The 20,651-nt window shown below is 47.9% G+C and overlaps 1 protein-coding gene across 10 annotated transcripts in view; it reads left to right on the plus strand.

The window, feature by feature from the left end:
• PCBP3 (poly(rC) binding protein 3) overlaps window positions 1–20,651 on the plus strand; it is a 95,387-nt gene that overhangs the window by 72,530 nt on the left and 2,206 nt on the right. For 4 of the 10 annotated variants that reach the window (XM_067298476.1, XM_067298478.1, XM_067298485.1 and 1 more), the window contains 4 exons: window positions 62–121; window positions 4,155–4,207; window positions 10,046–10,215; window positions 13,340–13,730. In XM_067298476.1, coding sequence (XP_067154577.1) covers window positions 62–121; window positions 4,155–4,207; window positions 10,046–10,215; window positions 13,340–13,415 — 359 coding nt within the window. In that variant the 3' untranslated portion in view covers window positions 13,416–13,730. Of the gene's footprint in view, window positions 1–61; window positions 122–4,154; window positions 4,208–10,045; window positions 10,216–12,839; window positions 13,731–20,651 lie in introns of those variants that run through there. The other 6 variants (XM_067298479.1, XM_067298481.1, XM_067298483.1 and 3 more) reach the window with 4 other exon arrangements.

A 20,651-nucleotide genomic window follows, 5' to 3' on the forward strand; every position in this document is an offset into this window, starting at 1 on the left:
GTGACATTGCTTATCTCCTTGAAGGCAAAAGCATTAAATCTCTTTCTTCTTTGCTCTTCAGGAGAAAAGCTGCCCTTACATTCCTCCGAAGAAGCTCAAAATCTGATGGGCCAATCATCAGGTAAAAAAAAAAAAACAAAAAAAAACAACAACAAAAAAAAAGCTACAGGGAAATAAGTAGGCTTCTATTGCAATATATTTCTCAAATAGGACTGTACCATTATGCTCCTAGATAAATTGTCTTATTTGTGGAGAACACAGCGTGTTTTCTGGTGGGCAGGGAGAGATCAGGCAGTACATTGCCTGCCTCTTTTGTAGAGCATGTCAAAAGAAATGCACCTGTATTTTATTACCTATTTTCTTGATGTATGTGTAAAACTTCCACCCATGTAATGGAAAGACATCAGAGTTATCACCCCTATTCTTGCATTTAATTTTGTGTAATCTTCTCCCAGAAACAATAGAAAAATGCCTGTGGGAACTGAGATAACATGCAATTTTAGCTGTCTTTAAGCTATTCAAGGTGAGCCACATTTTTAGTGGGGCAGGACACTGAGGAATCAGAGCAGGACACTGAGGGGTCACAGCATGGCTGTAATCACAGAGAAATTTCTATTTCAAATGTCCTGTACTGACAGCTACATGTGGGTCCATATGTGCCAAACATACTTTTTTTTTTGTAACCTACCATTGTTTAGATGAATTACCTTGAGACTGGAAGGTTCACAGTGAAGTGAGACAGACCTCACCTCTGCCTACCCAGTACATGTGGGTCCATTGCTGGCATCCAGGCTGTATTTCATGCGTGCCTCGAAAGAGTCTGGGGACATTGCTTAACTAAAAAAGCAAACACAGACTATGGAAATAGATCCTGCAAGACTTTAGCAAAAATTGATTCATAGTTTTAATGTGCAAAACCTTGTTTTCTGTGTGTTCTGCTTTGTCCTTTGTGATTGTCACTGGAACTAATTCTGCTCTGGCTGAGCACATGGATTCCTCCCATTACAGTCACAGGGACTGTGTGTACATGTCAGAGGGGGAGGATCTGGTATGCTAAAATAAAAGGTCTCAAGGTAATCAAGAAGGATGTTGCCATTTCTCGATTGCCATCATGATGCAGCAGATCACACAGTGCTGTGGTGCGGATGGCCCGAGAGCTTTCAGCCAGTGGGCACCACTGCTCCTGCCGCTGTGGCCTTGTCAGAGCTGGGGCATGGGGGTCCCAGGTCCCACTGGTGTCCGTCAGTGCTGGTGATGGGTGACTGACACCCACCAGGGATTTGGCACATGCCTTCCAAGCGCAGATGGAGGCCCTACCTGTAAGTCTGAGGAGCCACATCTAGATTTCCAAAGACCCGTGGGCTCCTTAGCACTGTTGTGAAGCCATCCCATATTACTCCATTTACTTCAGAAAATGTTTTCTGCCAAATCCAGGCCACTATCAAACTGAGCCTTTTAATTCCTGGCCAAGAGGTCAGGAGGTCTGCACCCTGGGGAGCTGTCACCCTTCTGCTAGGCAGAGACTGTCTTGCCCTAGATCACAGGAAGACTTGGAGTAATAGACAGCACAGGGCTCAGCAGACATGCTGACCCAGCTAGGATAAGCCATGGAGATTTCAAGTGGTAAACAGTTTTGGGGAGAAATGAGGCATTCTTGCAGTAAGGCTTAGCTCCAAACTGGGTGCAAAGTGGAGGGCAAGGAGGACACCAGGAAGCAGAGGGAAGGAGTCTGTCCAGGTTGGAGTGTGGGCACTTATCCTATATGAGTATGCGGAAATGTTCAGCCCTTCTCACTTGGTCTTTGCACAAAGACCGCAGAGGTAGAATTTGCTATCAGAGAAAGAAAACACCTGTGAAAGGTTTGTTCCAGCACACTGTGCTGTAAAGTTAGCATTAAGTCAGCAGTGTGTAAAACCCAGACAGGAGTTATTTTGTGCAGTTTTTGGCTAAAGTACACCAGGCACGGGTGAAAGCAGGCATAGGACTGCTAACTGGAGGATTTGTCTGCTCGTCCTCTGCATTTTGCCTCCTTTTGTGCTGCTGAGGAATAACATGTTAAAGAGACTGCCTTCAAGTAGGTACCTGTGTATTATATTCAGACATTGCATCTTTGTAAGGGAGATTCAGTTCTTAGCCTGTCTCTTCAGGAAAGAACTTGAATTGTACATTAGCAAATAAAAGACACCTGGTCTTCTTATTTCTAGGAGTAGACATTGAAATGGGATTCCAATGTAAAGCTTAATTTTGATGTATGTTTTGGAGTCGGTAGATCTCAGCCAGGGTGAGAGGTTTGAACCGTGGGAGCTCCAGTAGGCAAATGGCTACCCATCCAATTTAAGATCGGTCCACCCTCCTCTTCTCGGTGCAGTCCCGAGGCCAGTCGGGGATGTAGCACTGCCACAGCTGCTGTTCTGTAAGAAAATACTGCTTTGACAATGCTGGTATCCAGACAGATGTCATTTTTGACCTGTTGATTTTTAAAACCTAGGCCGTTGTTACCAACAAAACTGGATGGGAACTTCTCTTTCACTGCACAATAAGCCTTGATGGAAATGCATACTGGCAAAACTTGATCTCTGCTTGCATTAGCTGCATTGTGCTTTTGAGGCAGTGGCAAATTTAGCAGCTCCCCTGGCTTTTGTGGCTAGGAATTCAGGGCTGCTGCTGTGCTGTTTCACAGCAGCGGAGTAAATGGTGCCTTCATTGAAGTGAGTCAGGGAAACTGAGAAAACATGCAGCATCTGACCCTGGCAAAGTTGCCTTTTCCTCCTTTTCTTTCAATAGTTCCACTTTCTTGGTCCTTTTCTTTCCTCTATGCCCCCTTTATTCCCCTCTTTTGTTGGATGCAGACCTTACTGTCTCTTAGACTCTTGAACACATTGATCTTAAAAGCCTTCCTTTGTAATTTATATTCTACAGTTACGTTTTTGTGGTTACTGTAAATACATGTTAGCCACCAGACAGCTTCTATCTTGCAGGATTGCAGTAGGATGTCCCTATTTCAGCAACAATGCAATTTAATCTGGAAAACTGTTGGTAACACAGGTTTCATCCTGGCCCAGGAGTGTTATGACATGCCGTCTGCTTACATGTGAAGCTGTATATGGTAGTCTTCTGACTCCAACCTTTCCCACCATAAAGGAAAGCGTCCTTCCTTTCCCTAGACAAACTGAAAGGAAGCAGATTGCTGTATTCACTGGTTAATACATACTGAGGGTTTCCACAGAGTTTTGCAGGGAAGCAGGCTCTAAATCTGTGTACTGTTTGCCTTGCTTTCCCTTTGGAGTAAGAGCAACAACCAGTCCTGAATCCAGCTAGCGTGCACATCTTAGCAGTCGTTGGCTTGAATTCAGTATGCAAATCTAAGGGGCCTTAACTTGCAGAGTACATTGCAAAGCCCAGCAGGGGAGGGTTTCCCAAGGATTTCATCTCCCATGCCTCGATATATGGCCCCGCAGCATCGCTCTCCTACACCTACACCACAAGGCAGTGTTGCCATGGTGTAGCACTGCCACATCTCCCAGAGAATTTGATTTTGGGCTGCTGAGCTGTTTTCTTAAGCAAGCCGCTCTGTACCGATCTCTCCAGAGAGGACTGGAGAGCACACGAACAATCCTCCTGACTTAGCACTCCCTCTATGGCAGGTTTGCTGTCTCTAGGGTCAGGTTTCCTAGCCAAAAGGCTGCCTGCTTCTGCTTGGAGGAGGACTTCAAAGAAGGTTGCTTTTTTAACCTCTGTCAGCCTCTCCCTGATGACACTGTAACCTTGCACTGTAACATACCTGCCTCAAAAGCCATTCTGAGTGGGAAAATTGAGGGTGGGGAGCGAGAAGCTAGCTGAGCAGGAGCACAGTGATTTCCCTGTGTGTCTTGGGAAGTGGAGGAGAGCAAGGAAAGTATTTTCAGTCTGCAGCATGGTGCCTGTGAGAACCAGCTCGAGGAACCCAGGGGCAGCAGGGGAAAGTGGCAACCGGCTCCGGAAGAGTTAGGTAGCAACCATCTTCCTCCTCCTTGTACCAGAATGTGTGATCCCCTTCCCCTCCTGGCCCTGGAGCAGTATGCAGCATTTGTAATGTCTACTGTTGTGGTAAAGTACCAGGAGATCCACCACACTGCCTTTGCAAGCTATAACCATTTTCCCTTGCACATGCCCAGGTTTGGATGCCAGTCCCCCGGCCAGTACTCATGAACTCACCATTCCCAATGATGTAAGTATAGTGGCTCCAAATGCTTCCTCTGCCTGGTTCTGGGTGTGTGCGCACGCATGTGTGTACGAGTGTATATACACATATATATTTAAGCTGCAGATAAACCACCCTGTTAAATATCCTTAGAGAAGTCCCTTCACCAAGTTCACTCATGCCATTTGCACAGTTCCTAGTCTGATTGCTGGGGGCGGGGAGGGTCAGACAACAGTATAAAACATAAGTACTCATTGGACTTTTACCCTTTCGATAACTTTGCTAGGTAAAATCCTCTTTAATACTCCTTTTTGCTTTCAAAGTGAACTTATTGCTCATGAAACATGCCCAGATGGCAGCACTCGGGAGGGGAGTGAGCTCCCAAGTCAGTGTGATTACAGCACTGAGCATTGGCATAGATTCTGTCTTATCACTTAAATGTGCCTGGTTTTGGGCTGAGAAGGGAGAAGGCTGCCCAGTCTATCTCTGTGCTCTCTGCTGAGTCCCAGCATCATTTGCTTAATATACTGCTGGCAGATCAGAAATGATGTTTCAACTTAAGCATGTTTACTGGGGGCTTGCAGAGGACATAAGTAGTGTTACTAATGCCACAAACTGCCAAGCTTTTAAAGGACAGTACATCTCATTTTAGTACTGGTGGCAGTCAGATTTCAGTCTTATTGATGAAGCCATTGCGGTAAAGTGGATGGTGGATTTGGCTATTCATTGGAAGAAAGCTGGAGTCATGTTGGGCACTGAGTGGTAAAAGGAAGATGCTCAGGGATGCTCAGGTGGGAGTAGGTGGGATGGAGAGCCCACACAACTGGCACCTGGATCCAAGGCTCTCACTTGCTTCTGGACTGGCCCAGTGATTTCCATGTGTTTGATAGCCAGCCAGCAGTCAAATCAGGATGAGGGCAAGTGGGGAAATGACTTCCAACAGGATCCCTCAGCCCATCCTTCTCAGGAGTTGCTGAAGCAGATCTGGCAACTTTGTCCACTTCTTTCTGCTATTTAAGAGTTGTGCTGTGATGTATAGAACAGCAATGAGCCCAGACACAACTGCCTGGATACCTCCGCTTCGTCAGGATACATGCAAGGGCTCCTTCCACTTGAGAGATGCAGCAGCAAAACAACTTCCGAGCATCCGCCTGCTGAAATCCTCAGAGACACTTCACCCTTGGGCAAACTGCTGTGGGAAAGGCCCTGCCGAGGAGCACATGGGCGCCAGTGCCAAAGCTGTGCGCAGCCACAGGACAACTTTCCAAATCTGCTTTTGTTCTTCTGGTTAAAAAACCCCTCCAGGAGATCTGCAAGTGCTCCTGAGGCTGCAGCAACCATGTCTGCCTAGCGTGAGGAAACATGGATCTAGTAACAACGAGGGCATCTTTGGGAATACTGAGCTACCTTGCAAAGGGGCCTGCTCTGTAGTTTAAAGTGCTGGGTGACCTGCCATGGGACTTGGGAGCATGTTCTCTCTAAAAGCTTCAGCCATTTCAGACCTGTGCTAAATGTCATTGCCTGCATCCTTCTCCGCCTGCTGAAAAACACCTCCTTAGCTTGGCCTCCTGTTGTTTTGAAGGCTCTTAAATTCTTGCTCTCATCTTCCCTTGGAAATGGAGGACAGGCTTGGGTGTCTGTCCCTTGAAGTAAAGCATTGAGAGACTCATTTTAGGGGGCATAGACTAGCTTGCAGTTGTGCTGCAGAGAAAGCAGGGCTCAAGAAAATCTGATGATGAAATCCAGCTATCACTTCATTCATAAGACTTGTGTCCAGTCTGATTTCCTCAGAACCTTAACAAATAGAGTCATGAGGGATTTGAGCTGTGACCCTGAAGCAGCATCATGCCGTCAGCTTCTGGGTGCCAGATCTTGTCATTCCTTTGACTGTCAGGAGAAACTTGCATGCTGTGCAGAGATCTCGTTGAAAATCTCCTCTCTAAATAGATTTGGCTCCAGCTGTCTCCCTAACAGGTTCCCAGATGTAAGTGATTGTCTTTTGCTGAACCCTCTCCAGGCTGAGTTATTTCTGCACTATGAACACCAGGATAGGTGGGTGCTGGGCTGTACATCATGCTGCAGCCCAAGAGCTAGTTGATATCTTTCCAGTGCTATAGTGGGGCATGCGTTCAAGTCTTTTAACCATCAGTACCCCTCTACCTGATAGGTGAAGAATAAGGTGATGAGATGGACATGGCTGTGGGTGGCTTTTACTCTGTGAAGCTAAGAAATGTTCACTAGGAGATTGTCAATATAGCTTTCTGCAAGGCTTAAAAAGGGAAAACTGTTGGCATGATATCATGCATGATGGTGTCATTAATCAGGACAACTGCAGGGCATTTTTCTGCTCTTTCTAATCCCTCTGCTTTGTTGAGCGCTCTGGTATCCTTGTTGAGAGTGGCAATGAAAGGAATCTACCCAGAAAAGTATTGCCATCTCACATTAAAATCTAAGAACCAAATAGGACAGAGCATCTCTTCTAAGGTGGACACGATCTGACAACAAAACCAATGAACATTTGGAGAAGTAATTGTCTCCAGTTCTACAGACAGCGACAGAAGTCCAGCAGCTGCCAGGATGAATTTCCCACATTCCAAATTCCCTGATGTGACCTTGGAAAGGGACTTAAATGTTCACAGACAAGCAGGGCACACAGATACACCTCATGTGTATGTTGGAAAAGCTGGACATCTTAATTTGCCTTAACAAGCTGCAGTGGTGCTTGAGGAAACTATAAGTTGATGCACAAATGAGTAAGAGCAAATCTAAAGGTCCCCTCAGGAGCCACTGAGAAAATTCAGCCCTCTGGATCTCAGGAAAAACTATATTTTCTTCAAGAGTATGAAAGACATGTTTTTAAGTAGAAGTCCCCTTTTTTGCTGGTGCTGTAACCATGTATTGCTCTCCACTTCTCTTCATTCTGTCAAAGGCATATGGTGAAACTGAGCTTCCGCATGCATTTTTTTCACGCTGAAGGAGCTAAGAGGGAGTAACAGAGAAGAGGCAGATGAACCATCCTCAAAGGTCAAAAGGATGGGAGGCCACGGGCACAAAGCTGCAGCCAGGGAAATCCCAAAGAAGTGTAAGGAAACTCCTTTTCCCTGAGAGCAGGGTCACCCTGGGACAGGGCACGGAGAGGTGGGGGGTGCTCCACCCTGGGGAGTGTCTCACATTCACCCCATTCCCAGCCCTGAGCACCTGGCCCTGACTTTGGGGTGCCCCTGCTTGGGGCAGGGTTTGGGCCAGAGACCTCTGGCAGTGTCCCCAGCCTGGGGCTGACTGCAAGGCTGTGAAAGACGCATGCAATGGTTGAGATAAGCCCATGTTTCCTAAACATTGACTGAGAATATTTTTTCAGGATGCTGCTTCTTCATGTTGTAATTATCTTTGGGCCCTTCTGTAGGCAGAAGGACAGGGAATTTGTGTGTAGGACAGGATGGGGCGAGTGATGTGAAACTATTAACGGTGCGTGATTCCATCTACTGAGGGGGCATTTGGGGTTAAACTGACCCCTTTGGTAAGTGGCATGCTTATTTTCTTCTGGTTATACATTCTTTATAAGCATCTTCAGGTTAGTTGTGATTAGCAGTGAGATAAGTGTAGAGAACTGTCTGAAACATGATTTATTTCCATCCTTAAACACTTAAAAAAAAAAAAAAAGGCTTTGTCCGATTATTAGATGATGAAAATCTGTTTTATAATGCCAGTTGTGTTAAGCATGTTCACTAGGGTTCATCTGGAAAAGATCAGGCGTTAAAGATTCTGTGAGAGATTCCTTTTGTCTCTTGTGCAGATGGCACTTCAGAGAGCACCAAAAGACAGAAATTGTGGGAAATTGCCCTGATTACAGAGTTGGGACTTCTCCTTAAACTTACTCAATTCCAAGCCTAACAGAGGTCCGAAAGAAAAAAAATACTGTCCTCAAAACAAAGTCTTGAAAAGGGTGGGAGATGACAGAGAATGGATAAGGGCTGTTGAATCAGTCCTGAGCCAAACCCTCTGCTGTCAGGCCGACTTCAGACTGTTCCCCAGTGTGTGCTCCATGCAAGGCAGTAGCAAGCATCTCAGCGCTGCAGTGACGCCTTGCTTTGCGTTGGTGACTCTGAGGCTGATCCTGGTCCCAGCACCCAGGCCTTGACCCTGTGCAGAGAAGACCTGTCTGCCTCGGCAGAACTGTGTTGGAAAGAGTCCGTTCCTCCAGCAGCAGGGTAGGGAAATGGCACATCTCTGGCCAGGCTTGCTCAGCAGGCCTGGGAGAAGCATCACGAATGTATCGTCACTTGTGATCGGAGTGAGGTGCAGTAAAACGCTCTGTTGGGAAATGAATCTGGAACAGCCCAAACCCTTCCGGTTGCTTGAATTGCTTTGTGAACGTAATACGGAGTTAACCTGCAAGCTGAGCGGAAGCCAGAAGCAGATCTGAGTTGTGACCAAGGCCTGATTCTCTTACCAAGGTGCTGGCTCTGACACTTCAATGTCTGATTTAATGATCATGCAAATATTCAGGGATTGCAAGCTTTTCCAACCTCTATCCTGTAATCACATTCCCCATCACATCCCCATTGCTATTTAGTATGCTGTGTGGCAGGGAATCACACTGAGGGAAGCTAGCACACTTTCAGAGTGAGCTAACTGGACTTCTGCTTCACAAGAGAAGCATTTAATAAGTGTCTTACATTGGCATTTAGTGTGGACAGTTTGCCGGAGTTCTGCATGCACACCGATCCCACCCTGTCCAGAGTTAGCTCCTTCTGTCCATCTCAAACAAGCATTAAATATCTCAAGGAGATGAGCCATCTTCGGAGCTGTATGCCCTGAAGTGTAGTTCAGAAAAAGCCGGCAACTCCATCATTCCCTGCTGCAAACCTTTTCTCTTATGCTCTCTTCCCTCTCCCTGTGTCTATCTGTTCTTCATTCTCACTATTGCCACCTTTTCCATTGCTGTGAGCCTGTGGTAGATGCTGGAACTGGCCACATCTGCCCAGAGTGGCAGCCAGATGTGAAAGGGCAGCCAGCAGAGATGGGTGGAGAGATCTGATCAATCTCTCACCCTGGGAGACAGCTTCTTGGGAGAAAGGTTAGGGAATGGTGGAGAGCTTGGATCACCCTAAATTGCACAGGTTGCAGTGAAGTATTTATGCTCACAAATGTTACAGTCCAGTGCTATCAACAGGGCCTCTTTTCATCAGTGCAGAACACATTGACCCCTTTCTGTTCCCTTACCCAGTACCACCTTCGTGAGCTCCCCCCACTGCTGCTCTGTTCCCTCAGGACCTACTGGCCACACAGGTATGTCAGCATGCATTGGGTGAGGGAGTCAGGATGGATCCTCTTCCTCCTCCCAGATGTAAATCTAGGGAAAGAGCAGTGAGAGAAGTAGGTTTGCCAGGATGTGTCTGGCACTTTGCAAGGGCACAGCCACCCAACAGGCTCAGCCGTCCTTCCCATCTCACAAAAAGGTGAGATGTAGAGCTCCCTTTCCTGGTGGCTTCCCATTATGGGCCAAGGATGTGACCAGAAATAAGCCTGGTATAGGGTAGAGGTGTCTTTCCCTTTCTGAAACCCTAAAAGGTCTTTGGCACTATGTTCAGATAATTAAAATTTGCTCCCAATGGACTAGAATGGGACAGGTCGCTAAAGGTCACGATGAAAGTATCCTGGGAGAATATTGCTCGTGTTAAGGTGGGACTCAACCCAGTGCTTTTAGTCTCTTGTTTTCATGAGCATTAAAGTCACTCACACCCTTGAGCAGAGAGAGCAGGGCTTCTGCCAGCCCTCTGACCTTCACCGTGCGGTTGTGCTTGCATCCCGCCAGTTACTGCCTGAGCTTCTGCTTTAAGACATTCCCTCCATACTTTTTTCTAGCTAATAGGCTGCATAATTGGACGCCAAGGGACCAAAATCAATGAAATTCGACAGATGTCTGGAGCGCAGATCAAAATCGCCAATGCCACGGAAGGATCATCAGAACGCCAAATTACCATCACAGGAACCCCTGCAAACATCAGCCTCGCTCAATACCTCATCAACGCCAGGTGAGACCCGCTAGCGGAGGCCACATGAGCCCAGCCCTGCCTCCGTGATGTTCCCATAAAGAGAGAGGCTGGCTGAGTAAGTCCTGCAGGAGCTCAGAGAGTAGCACATGCTCCAGTCACTTCAGGCTAAGAGGGGTTTCATGAGGCTTTCTGGGCCGGCATGTGACACGCACACTGACGGTTTCTTGCTAAGTCCTCTGAATGGGGATCAGACATCACCTGCAGGGCCTCTTCTCAGACAAGCACCTTGGCTGGGGACCAGAAGCCACTTTGTTGCTGTCGGAGCAGCCACAGGTTGTGCTAGAGCCAGTGGTGGGGCTGGTCACCTGCCCACCTGCCATCCTTGCTTGAGGATTTTGCTTATAACCAGGCAAAATTGCTACTTTTCCCTGCAAACAAGGTAGAGCTCTCGGGCAGAGCATGGAGATGGATTTGTTCTGGTGGTGGGAAGGCGTAATCTGACACTGCTTGGTGGGCTGGTCTTGTCCTCGCTGCAAAATCATACAGACCAACTGTCTCAATATCTTCTCAGACCCTCTTTAACATGTGTCCAGGCCTCCAAAATGTTTTCCTCTATCAAATGAAAATAATCAAATAGTCCAATAAACAAAAGACATGGGAACAGCCTGGATGTTTCCTTTTCATATCAATACTTCTCTAACAAGTTTGGCACGGCAGGACTTTCCAGGGACACATAGGGTCTGAGCTTAAGTTGAACAGTCTTTTCTAACGCTGTCTCCATTTGGGGTCCTGATGCTCTCTGTGTTACACTGGGTCATGGATCATGTAAGCTGAGCCTGCTCATGGCAAGCAAGGAACTGCAAGGGGAAATTATGTGGGATGACCTAGTTGGAGAGAAATTGGTATTGAGGTGGAACTGGCTGACTTTATGCTGGCTGTGAGTTGTTTCTAGGGGGACTTTGGATTTATGCAAACCTGTCCGCCTGTGAGCACAAATTTGTAAGTGACGTGGAGAGGAAGTCTAAGAGGAAATGGGTCCTTTGCCTGACCTAGCACCCCTCCTTAGAAACACAGCCTGCAGAGCAGTGCAAACTGAGGCACCCATCTCATGAAGCCAACTGTCCACACTCTCCAGAGCAGGCAGAGTTGGTACCATGTCAGTCTGTTACCAGCACTGTTAATGCAGGACATGCACTGCTCTGAGCAGCCTCTGGCAGGATGAGGGTCCAGAAGAGGGTGGGGAGGAGCTTTTGGTGAAGACTTTTATGTTCATTTAGGTGAGGGGCTGGGAGCACTGGCAAGATCTGCACGAGCTTTCTTCTCCTTGCACCAGCCCACCTCAGCCCTGACCTGCAACAAACTCTACCATTCTGTCCTGACCCTGCTCCCCCTTTACTGTGCCGAAGCACCTCTGCTCTGACCTATGGCACCTCTCTGGTGTCTGTGTCTCCATGCTCCTCCGGCTTCACAAGAGAGGGACGGGGCCCCCCCCTCACTCCCCGGAGGTGCTTTGTAAGCACTGCGTGAGCTGCCTTCCTGACACCTCTTAAATCCCAACAACTTCTTGAGAAAAGAAAGGGAAAGAAAAGTGAGGGGCTCTTCGCTTTTGGGGAAGGGATAGCTGAACTGCAGCTTGTGCTGTGACTAACACAGGGAAGGACAGCAGCTTGGCAGGGGGAGGACTGGACATATCTCTGATTCCCACTGCTTCAATATCCAGAGGAAAACAGAGAGACCAGGGGAGCTTGAAGGTTAAGGGCCAGAAGGGCTCATGGCGAGAGAGAAGCTAGGGCTGTTACCCGTCTGTGGTATGAGAGATGCTTGTAGAAGTGAGGCCATGTGCTTGGGTTGTCTCCTACCACCACCCCTCATTGGTGGCATCTCTGCCACAACACAGTGCCAGGGATGGCATTACCTGGGTACCAGTGAGTGTTTGTGCCCTCAGGGAGAGGAAAAGGCATCCAGATGCTTAGCTGGCTCCATATTTCAGGTCCTTGCTTCTGCGGGTGCCTGCTACCTCCATTAAGGCCCCAAAATCCCAACTGACAAGTCCTCAAGTCACCCTGTATCAGGCTTGTAACACACTGCCATAAGCTTCAGAGGCTGGTTTCTACCCCTCAATCCTGCTTTAAATAACCTTCCTCTAATCTCCTGAGCAGCCCCTTGTCAGCCAGATTTCAGGGGTTGAAGGAACCCAGTAAGGAGTCAACTGCTGGGAAAAAATTAAATTCACCTAATTCAGGATATTGATATGACTCTAGGAGAGGGGGAATCTGTCTCCCCTATTGCTGGACCTTTGGCTGTAGGCTTCCTTCTCAGGTGTGTGTCTGGAGCCCATGGGCATCCATCAGAGGATGCCTCCCCATGGAGGGCACTGGGAGAGGGTGGGCCACCCTTGGGCCACACACCCAATGTCCAAGTGGCCACACATGGGGAAAAAAGATGCTTGAGTCCCTTTTGGGGTGTCGCTGCTTGTAAGGCTGGGCTGGATCGTTGCCTCATGCTATAGCCCCAGCAAAGACAGCATGAGCTGGAGAATGAGTGGGGGTAGGCGAGAGAAGGAGTGTTGGCCCACAGAATCTTTGTTTTCTTTTCTACTCTGGTTATTAAGTATTTGTTTTTGTCTCCTCCCTCCCCCCTCTCTTTGCCCCTGTCTATTCTAGGCTGACGTCTGAGGTCACTGGAATGGGCGCACTCTAATTTCCACCCACCATCCTTCATTCTGCATCACCTGACCCTCTCAAGCCAATGACACTCCACCCAGCTTGTACAATCTGTATATTTACCGTCTTCCCTTTATCTCCATAGATACTCTTTTCTTTACTAACAAATATATATATATATATATATATATATAAATACACACATATGCACACACTGAAATGTTTCTTTACAAGCTCCGTACTGTGCTCCTGGTACTGCTCCTGAACTCTTTAGTTATGGTCCTTGTTTTCAGTATATGGTGTTATTACTTCATCTGCTTTTTTGGGGGGTGGGAGGGGGGTTTCCACTGGTGAGACTTCAGGAGATGATGAGTCTCTAGTGTCAGTCTAGCTTAGCTATTTAAGCGTTTGAGTTGACATTGACGGTACTTACTGTAGCCTATGGAACTGTGATGCCATACAGAGCTGTGCTTGCTTTGAAGTACTTGTTTTTCTTGCAGTTATTCCTTTGATGCTCCTGTTTTGTTCATTTTGCTTGTCCTGGCTCACCTTTGCGACCTTGAATCCTTGCCCTGAGATTAAGGCATAGTTTTTACCCCACGTTATTTTGGAAGCAGAATGTGCAGGAGCCAAGCCTACGCGCATGCATTGGTTCACATACACTCTATTCCCTTTGCAACATGGCAGGGTCCAGACAAGCCATTTTTATTACTAAAGGAAGGGAATACTAATCATAAGAAAGTACTCTTTTTTAACTAACAAGCAACTGAAAGTAGGAAGAATTCAGTTATACAGGACTGAAATCCCCAGGGGCCTTTGAAAGCACTCTTATGACAATCCCCACAAGCAACTTTTGGATGATAGCTCAGGAAGCTCTGTGAGCCGGCTGTGTTTGTCAGTGTTTGTATTCAATAAACGTCTGTGCAGCTCTGCTACCAATGGGCTCTGACTATTCTTCTCCTGGGTTGCCCCACGATCTCCAGTGTGATCCTGCCCTCTGCATCTTTGCCCACCTTTTTAGCTACTTTGACAGAAGGTGGGGGTCATGTACAAAACCTTTTTTTAAAAAAAAACAAAAAAGTCCTCACTGAGTGATGCACTTCTTGAATGGTTCAAGACCTTCTTTTTATAAAGGGGAGGGTACTTGATTTGCACAATGCTTGCTTTTTTTCCTAAAATTAATTTACTTCTTATGGTATGATGATAAGCATCTCTCACTGGCCACCTTGTCTGGACAGATTTGCCATGTCTAGGCCACATGCCCTTCCCTGGGATCCTTTGGGCTCAACCCTTCCTTCTGCTTCCAGGCTCTTGTCTTTGTATCCCTCTCCTACTTCTCATAAGGAGAAACAAATATATTTTCCATCCAGTAATTTCCTACTGTACAAAATGTATGGTGCACACTTTTCCCATTTTGCAAATGAGGGGGACATAATATATCATGTCCCCACACCACTAAGTAGCTGCATAATACATTTTTGCACCATAACTCTTGGGAAACATATATCTTTTTTGCAGATAAGCCCCAAGACTTCACAGCTCTTCCTTCTTCTCCCAGTACTGTTGGCACATGCCCCTGTGTGCATGGCCGGCAGCTCTCCTCTCTTCTCCTGCGGGGATGTCGCTCCCACCACCGGTACTGACTGCTTGGCCTCTCTGCCCGCGCTCAGATGGGGTGGTCAGAGTCATGTTCCCATGCCCTGTGCATGTCAGGCAGCAACTTGGCCTCTTCCCTCTCCTTAGAGCGGTCTGGCAGGGTTAGTACCCCCAGCTCTGGACCCCACAGTGTGCAAAGCTCCTCCACAGTGGTGGAGCCAGCCACTGCCTCTGAGCATCTGCAAATCACTCAGTCTAGGTGTCTTAAAATCCATGCAAGCTCAGTTTTCCAGAGCATTTCAAGCCTCTTCATTTAAAGGTGTTTCCAGCTCCTTAATAAGATGCTTTGATGCCTGTTCCCAGCCCACTGCCCTGCTATCCCTGGCAGTTTTGAATCAGTTGTGCCTTTCACGTGGCCCGGCATCCACAGCATCCCCTTATTCCCTGGCCAGGGGAACCCAGGTGCATCTGGCAGTGGGAATGGGCACAGATGGGGCCAGTAACCTCCTCCAGGGGAAATCAGCAGCCCCCACTGTATTTGTGCTGACGCCAGAGCAGGGCGGGAGCCCAGGCACCAAATGTTGCCTCCCCCAAATTGCAGGCTGATCACAGCGAGTGCAGAGCCATGTGCTAAGGTGGGAATTTACCCGTGGGTGACTGGCACTCCTTGTATCCTCCCATTCCTCACTCCAGTCTAGCTCAGGTATTTTTCCTTTTGAAAGAACAAAATAGCTATACGTGAGTGTCAGCATGAAAATCCTCCATCAGTGTTACGGAGCCACCCAGCAGCTCTGAACAGTGACCCAGGTTCATGTACCAGCCAGCAAAAACTCCACATGCTGCTGCAACCCCCCAAGCAGCTCAAATGCACGTCCTGCAGAGCTACAACCGGTGAGCTAAGTGCAAGGGCAGTATGGCCAAGCACTGAAGGGCCTTTGCAGGGAAATCTCCGTAACCCTTTCTTTTTGCCAGCTACAGGGATGTCCCTCCGCTCTGTTGATCTCAGCTGGGCTGTTGTGGCCCACGGACCCAGGTTTTGCATGTAACGTTGAGACCCTGTACTGCAGTCAGAAACCAAGGGCAGCCAGTGGCCTGGGGTGATGTACTCTGAGAGGGATAGAGTACGGAGGGAGCCAGCCCATCTCACTGTGACTTGGGTCCTCGATGGGGTTGTAGGACAAGCCAGAGGATGAGCAGATGCCATAAGTGATGGAGGCATGCAGACAGCAGCAAGGGTGCATGGCAGGAGCAGCTTGCTTCCACTTTTTGCTCAGCTTTCTGTGCATTTTGGAGCATTTTAAAGCTCTGACACAAAGGATGCTGTTAGAAATCATCAGCAGGATTGTGCCAACTGAGACCAGGGAAACCCATTGCAAGCAAATGTGTTCACAGGGGTTCGTATGTCTGTGGGTCACTTAGGCACTGAGGAAGGCAGGGAGTCTTAATTAGGCAGGCTAATTGCAATGAGTGATAGAAACTCTTTTCCACTGGGACCTGTGGTTTCTGCAGAGCAGGGCTGCCCTGGATGTCTCTGCAAGATATGTGCTGTGCTATGGGCATTCAGCTCCCTGTGCTACTTTGCCACTTCAGTGAGAAAGTCCTGCCCAAAACAGTAAATGCCCAGTAGCGTCTGCTGGATGCAACCGAGCCCAGAAGTTGCTAGAGAGGAGACTTTAGTAATACTTTCAATGTGGCTACACTCAGCCCTGTGCCAGTGAGTCCGCACACCATGCTTGCATTTGCCAAATGGTGGGGAGACCCATGAGAAAGCCATGGGGTGGAATTTGCTAGCAAGCAGGATGGTCATTTCCAGAGCCTTTTCCACAGCCGTGGTGAGGCACACATCTGCCTGTGCCTGGTTCAGGGTCAGCTTGCATCAGGAAAAAGTACCAAAAGTGGTGGTTGTGGGGGTGTCAGACGTAAGTGTCGCTCTGCCATCAGGTCATGATCAAAGCCATTGTGTGAAGGCTGCATGCTCCAGCTTCAGACAGGCTTAAGAGAGCATTTTGGGAAACGGTGCTCCGTGCCACAGGAGGAGCAAAGAACAACTCAAGTAATAGCAGAGATCTAAGAAAAGGAACCGAGTCACTGTGGCCTCAGCTCTCCACGGAGCATCAGTAGAGTTTCACAAATCTTCCAGCATCTAAATAAAAAAAGAATGCTTTTTAGGCCATTTTTAAATGGAAAATTGCTGAAATGTGCCACCTTGGAGTCCATAGCACAGGGCTGGGTTTTGCCTTATCACCTTGGAATTTCAGTTTGTTTTGTGTGAATGATGTTTGCGTGTTTGATCTTTAAATCTTAAGATATTTCCAAGGTATTTAAATGAATGCTTTGACTGACCTGAATTCTGGCTTGAGGAGGCAAGGGAGCCCTGATGTACCAAAAATGATCATAGTTCTGCTTTTACTGTAACACAGGACACATTTTTTATTTTTATTTTTGCTATTCAGAGACCATTTATAACAGAAAAAAAGAAAAAAAGTCACTTGAGCAACTATAGTTGGAAACTATCTGCATTTCTGCAAATGAAGCCGGAGAGTTTCTCAAACCAGGCATGCAAAAAATGATAAATCCAAGCTGAGCTCCCCAAATGGCAAATGCTTGTTTGCCTCCCCATTGCACAGGATGCCCATCCTGGAGGGAGGGAGGGTTGCAGCCTGGCCCACTGCCTCTCCCGCATATGCATTTAGGTTTTACACTGCGCCCTTTGCTGTAGGGACTGAATGAGAGGAGTGTGCTGAAAACACAGGGTGTGACATCCCATGTGAGACAGCGCAGTGAAGGATATGTCACACTGGAGTGGCTGAGCTGCTCTTCATCCAAGCATTACCCACTTTTGGAGTGTTTGACTTTGCAACTTATTTTTGAGTCAGATTTCCTACATTATTTTGCAAAGGAAAAAAGAAAAGAGAGAGAAACCCAGTGCAATGTGGGAGTCTGGCAGCTTCTTTATCATCATTTGGGCATGAGCGAGGACTAGGGAAAGAGGTGTTTAAACAACAATTGCCGTATTTCCTGGGAGCATGTTGATGACAACAACAAAATCACATGGAAATGTCAAACTCAGCTTCTTTCAAAAGAAGATAGCATGAAGATATGCTAGTTTCTTTGGGAGAAGTCAGAATGCTTTGCTGTGACTAAGTCCTTGCGAGCTGTTTTGGTTTTGCATTTTATATGATCTTAAAATGCTGCAGAGAGGCATCCACAGCCATGCCACAGGGAAAAATATATGCACATCTCTAATGATGAAGTAAATATTCAATGCAACATGAACGTCACAGTTAATCAACAGAATAGCTTTAATGTGATGCTTTTCCCTTGTCAAAGCAACATGTTTTATCCAGACAGAATGATTCAACCTTTCTGGAAGTAACTTGCTCAATATTCCTGTGTTAAACTCTTGGGAATTTGTTATTTTTTGGGAAAGTGTGGCTTTGACAGAAAGGAATTGGGCTAATGCCTCATCCTTCCCCCACTCCTGGAGCATGGTGGCTCTCTGTCCGAGAGGGGCTGGCTGAGGACTGTGCATGGCGGTCAGCTCCAGCTGAAGGTCTCACCTCTACCTCATAGCCTTCCTAGGTCATGCTTCCAAAATTTAAGTCTCTGGAGTATTGTTGTATGTATTTTTCACAGACTGTATTTTCAAAAGGGTTTAATATATAGCACATAATGGGGTTGAAAAAATAGATTGTTTCACCTAAGGGAAAGTGACTTTAACCATGGAAACACTTTAAATATTCTCTTTTACTTGTAATTCAGGGTTTGTTTGTTTTTTTTTTTAATGTATTCATGCTAGTCACTTTTAATTATTCTAATTTCAAGCTCATGGCCCATTAGAAAGGGTAATTTCCACCCCCTTCCCAGTGCCTGCAGAGGTAGGGTTTCTAGGGGCTTGCTCTGCGCTTGATGCTGTGGGAGGGATGAATCCTTAATCTCATTTTCTCCTTGGTCACAGAGATGGAAGGATGTCTGGGATTCTACATAAAGTCCTTTTGACAGCTTTCTCATTGTGTTTGCAGAACCGGGGGGCGCGGAAGTCCAGCTCCCAGTAACTGCAGCCATAGCAGAGCTTGCTTGCAAAGAGCCCCAGCGTGGCAGGCAGCTTCCAAAGGGAGCCAGCCCTGCCACAGCTGGTGCCACAGCTGGCTTTGGGGCTTTCTGAGCCCTCATCTCACACCCTGCCATGGCTCGCAAAACCCAGGGAAGGGCAACCTTGCCTGGACTCCTGCTTTGCTGCTCTGCAGCGGGTGGGAGAGCCGCGGGGCAGTTTGCATGCATGGCTTGGCCGAGGCACTAAGGCAACCCCGTCCGGCACCTGTGCTTCAGGAGGAAGGGTGTAGATGAAGTCCCCTGGGCAAAGGTTGGTGCCTGGCTGCACCATGGAGTGGGCTTATATGTCCAGTGCCTGTAGGTTGGGCTGTGCCACTCACCTGGGCAAGGTACCAGCTGTCACCTCCTGCTGCCTGTGTTGGGGGGGGGGGGTTACAAGCCCATGGCGGGGTACCCCAGCTCCTGGAGGCACGCTATATGGAGAAACTCCCTCCAGCTGGTCACTAGATGTCTCTCTTGCCCTGCTTTTTGCAGGCATCCTGCTCCAGCTGGTGTCCTAGCTCAAGTAACTGTGTGGGACCTGGGGGCTGCCTGCCATCATCCAGTTTTTCTGCAAGTTCCCCCAGATGCATTATTTCCCCCGCCTGCCCCAGGCCGCCCTGGCCTGTCCATCCCCTCCTGTGCCAGCCCTGATGGCTGTCCGTCGCGGGGGCTTTGGGCCCTGCTGGGAGGTGTTTCCTACAACCCGGGATAGGACCTTCATGAGCAAGGTGAGGTGCGAGAGTGCAGACGCCTGGGCCACAGCTAATGTTTGGGTGTGCAGTGCTCCCAGCCTCAGCCCCTTCCCATCTGCAGGAAATCTGGGCTCACGTGCCATGCTGTTGGGAAGGACATGTGAGAAACGGTGCCTGAGAAGGGAGTGAATATCTTCAGCCAGAAACAGGGTCTCCCCTGGTGATAACCTGTACATCTGCCCAGCTGAGCCAGGCACCATTTCCACGGACCTTTATGGAAATGGCTTTGCCCATCTGGGAAGCCTGTGCATGGCCGGACTGGTGAGTGGGCCCCTGAAACCTCAGCCTCAGGTCTCCCTGTGCTCTCCAGCTACTGGTTACACCAAGGGAAGAGGTTCACAGCACAAAAACCCCAACTTTCATTGCAACAGGCCTGAGCATATTTGATTCTGGTGGCCTGGCATTTCGCAACAGAAGGACATTTCATTGGAAAGCTCCCGAGCGGCTCCGGTCCTCTTGCTGGGCCCTTGGTGCCTTGCATGCACAGATGGGGAGTGGATTTCCTTGGTTCACTTCAGAAACACTTGGCAGCTGACACCAGTGCAGAGATCAGGTTGGAACAACTTGCAAAAAGGTCAAGGGCTCGGTGCAATTACCCTGCTCCTGTGTTCAGTATCACTAGGAACAGTGCACTGGTCAGAGAGTTATTTTTACTTTCCCTTCAAAAAATGCAGCTGTGGATCTTAATCCACTGTGCTATGCATCAAGCCTGAGGCCTCCATCCAAAGGGTAACGTGGCAGTGACTTTTAGGAAGCACTGAATGTACCAGATGTGCAACTCTTTTAACTCCAGATGTGCAGCTCCCCCCACTCACCCTCAGCCTAGTTGTCTTGCAAAGAGGAACAAGAGGTACCAAATCACTCCAAAAGTATCCCACAGGCTAAATCTATCCAAGTGCAAAACCAGAATGTCTCAGGATTCCCACACCAGTGTTTATGCAGCTTAACCACAGGGATGTCTTTTCCCAGAAATCTGTAATCATATCGGCTCCACACACAGGGAACAAAACCAGTTAGGAGATGAGTTAGATAAAATGGAGCGATGGGAACAATCTCTGCAAGCTGGCAGGAGGAGGCTTTGTAGCTGCACCATGAGCTTAACTCCATGCTGAACTCTGGGCTCTTGCTGATTTAAAACACACATGCTATTTCTATAAAGAGCCGTTTTGATGCTAAAAGGGAAGGCTGGAATGTGCATGAAGACTTGCGTATTTGAAACACTCCCAGAGTGCTATCTTCTGTTTCCCTGAAGTATCAGTGGCATTTTTATACCTGGAGGAAAATGTATGTCCAAGAGCATTTGTGACTGGGCCAAAAGGTGAACTAGTGCTGGGTGAGACTTTGGGTCACTTGGCTCTGGCCCCTCTCT

Source organism: Apteryx mantelli, chromosome 6 (assembly GCF_036417845.1).
Source record: "Apteryx mantelli isolate bAptMan1 chromosome 6, bAptMan1.hap1, whole genome shotgun sequence".
In the NCBI taxonomy this organism is placed as follows: domain Eukaryota; kingdom Metazoa; phylum Chordata; class Aves; order Apterygiformes; family Apterygidae; genus Apteryx; species Apteryx mantelli.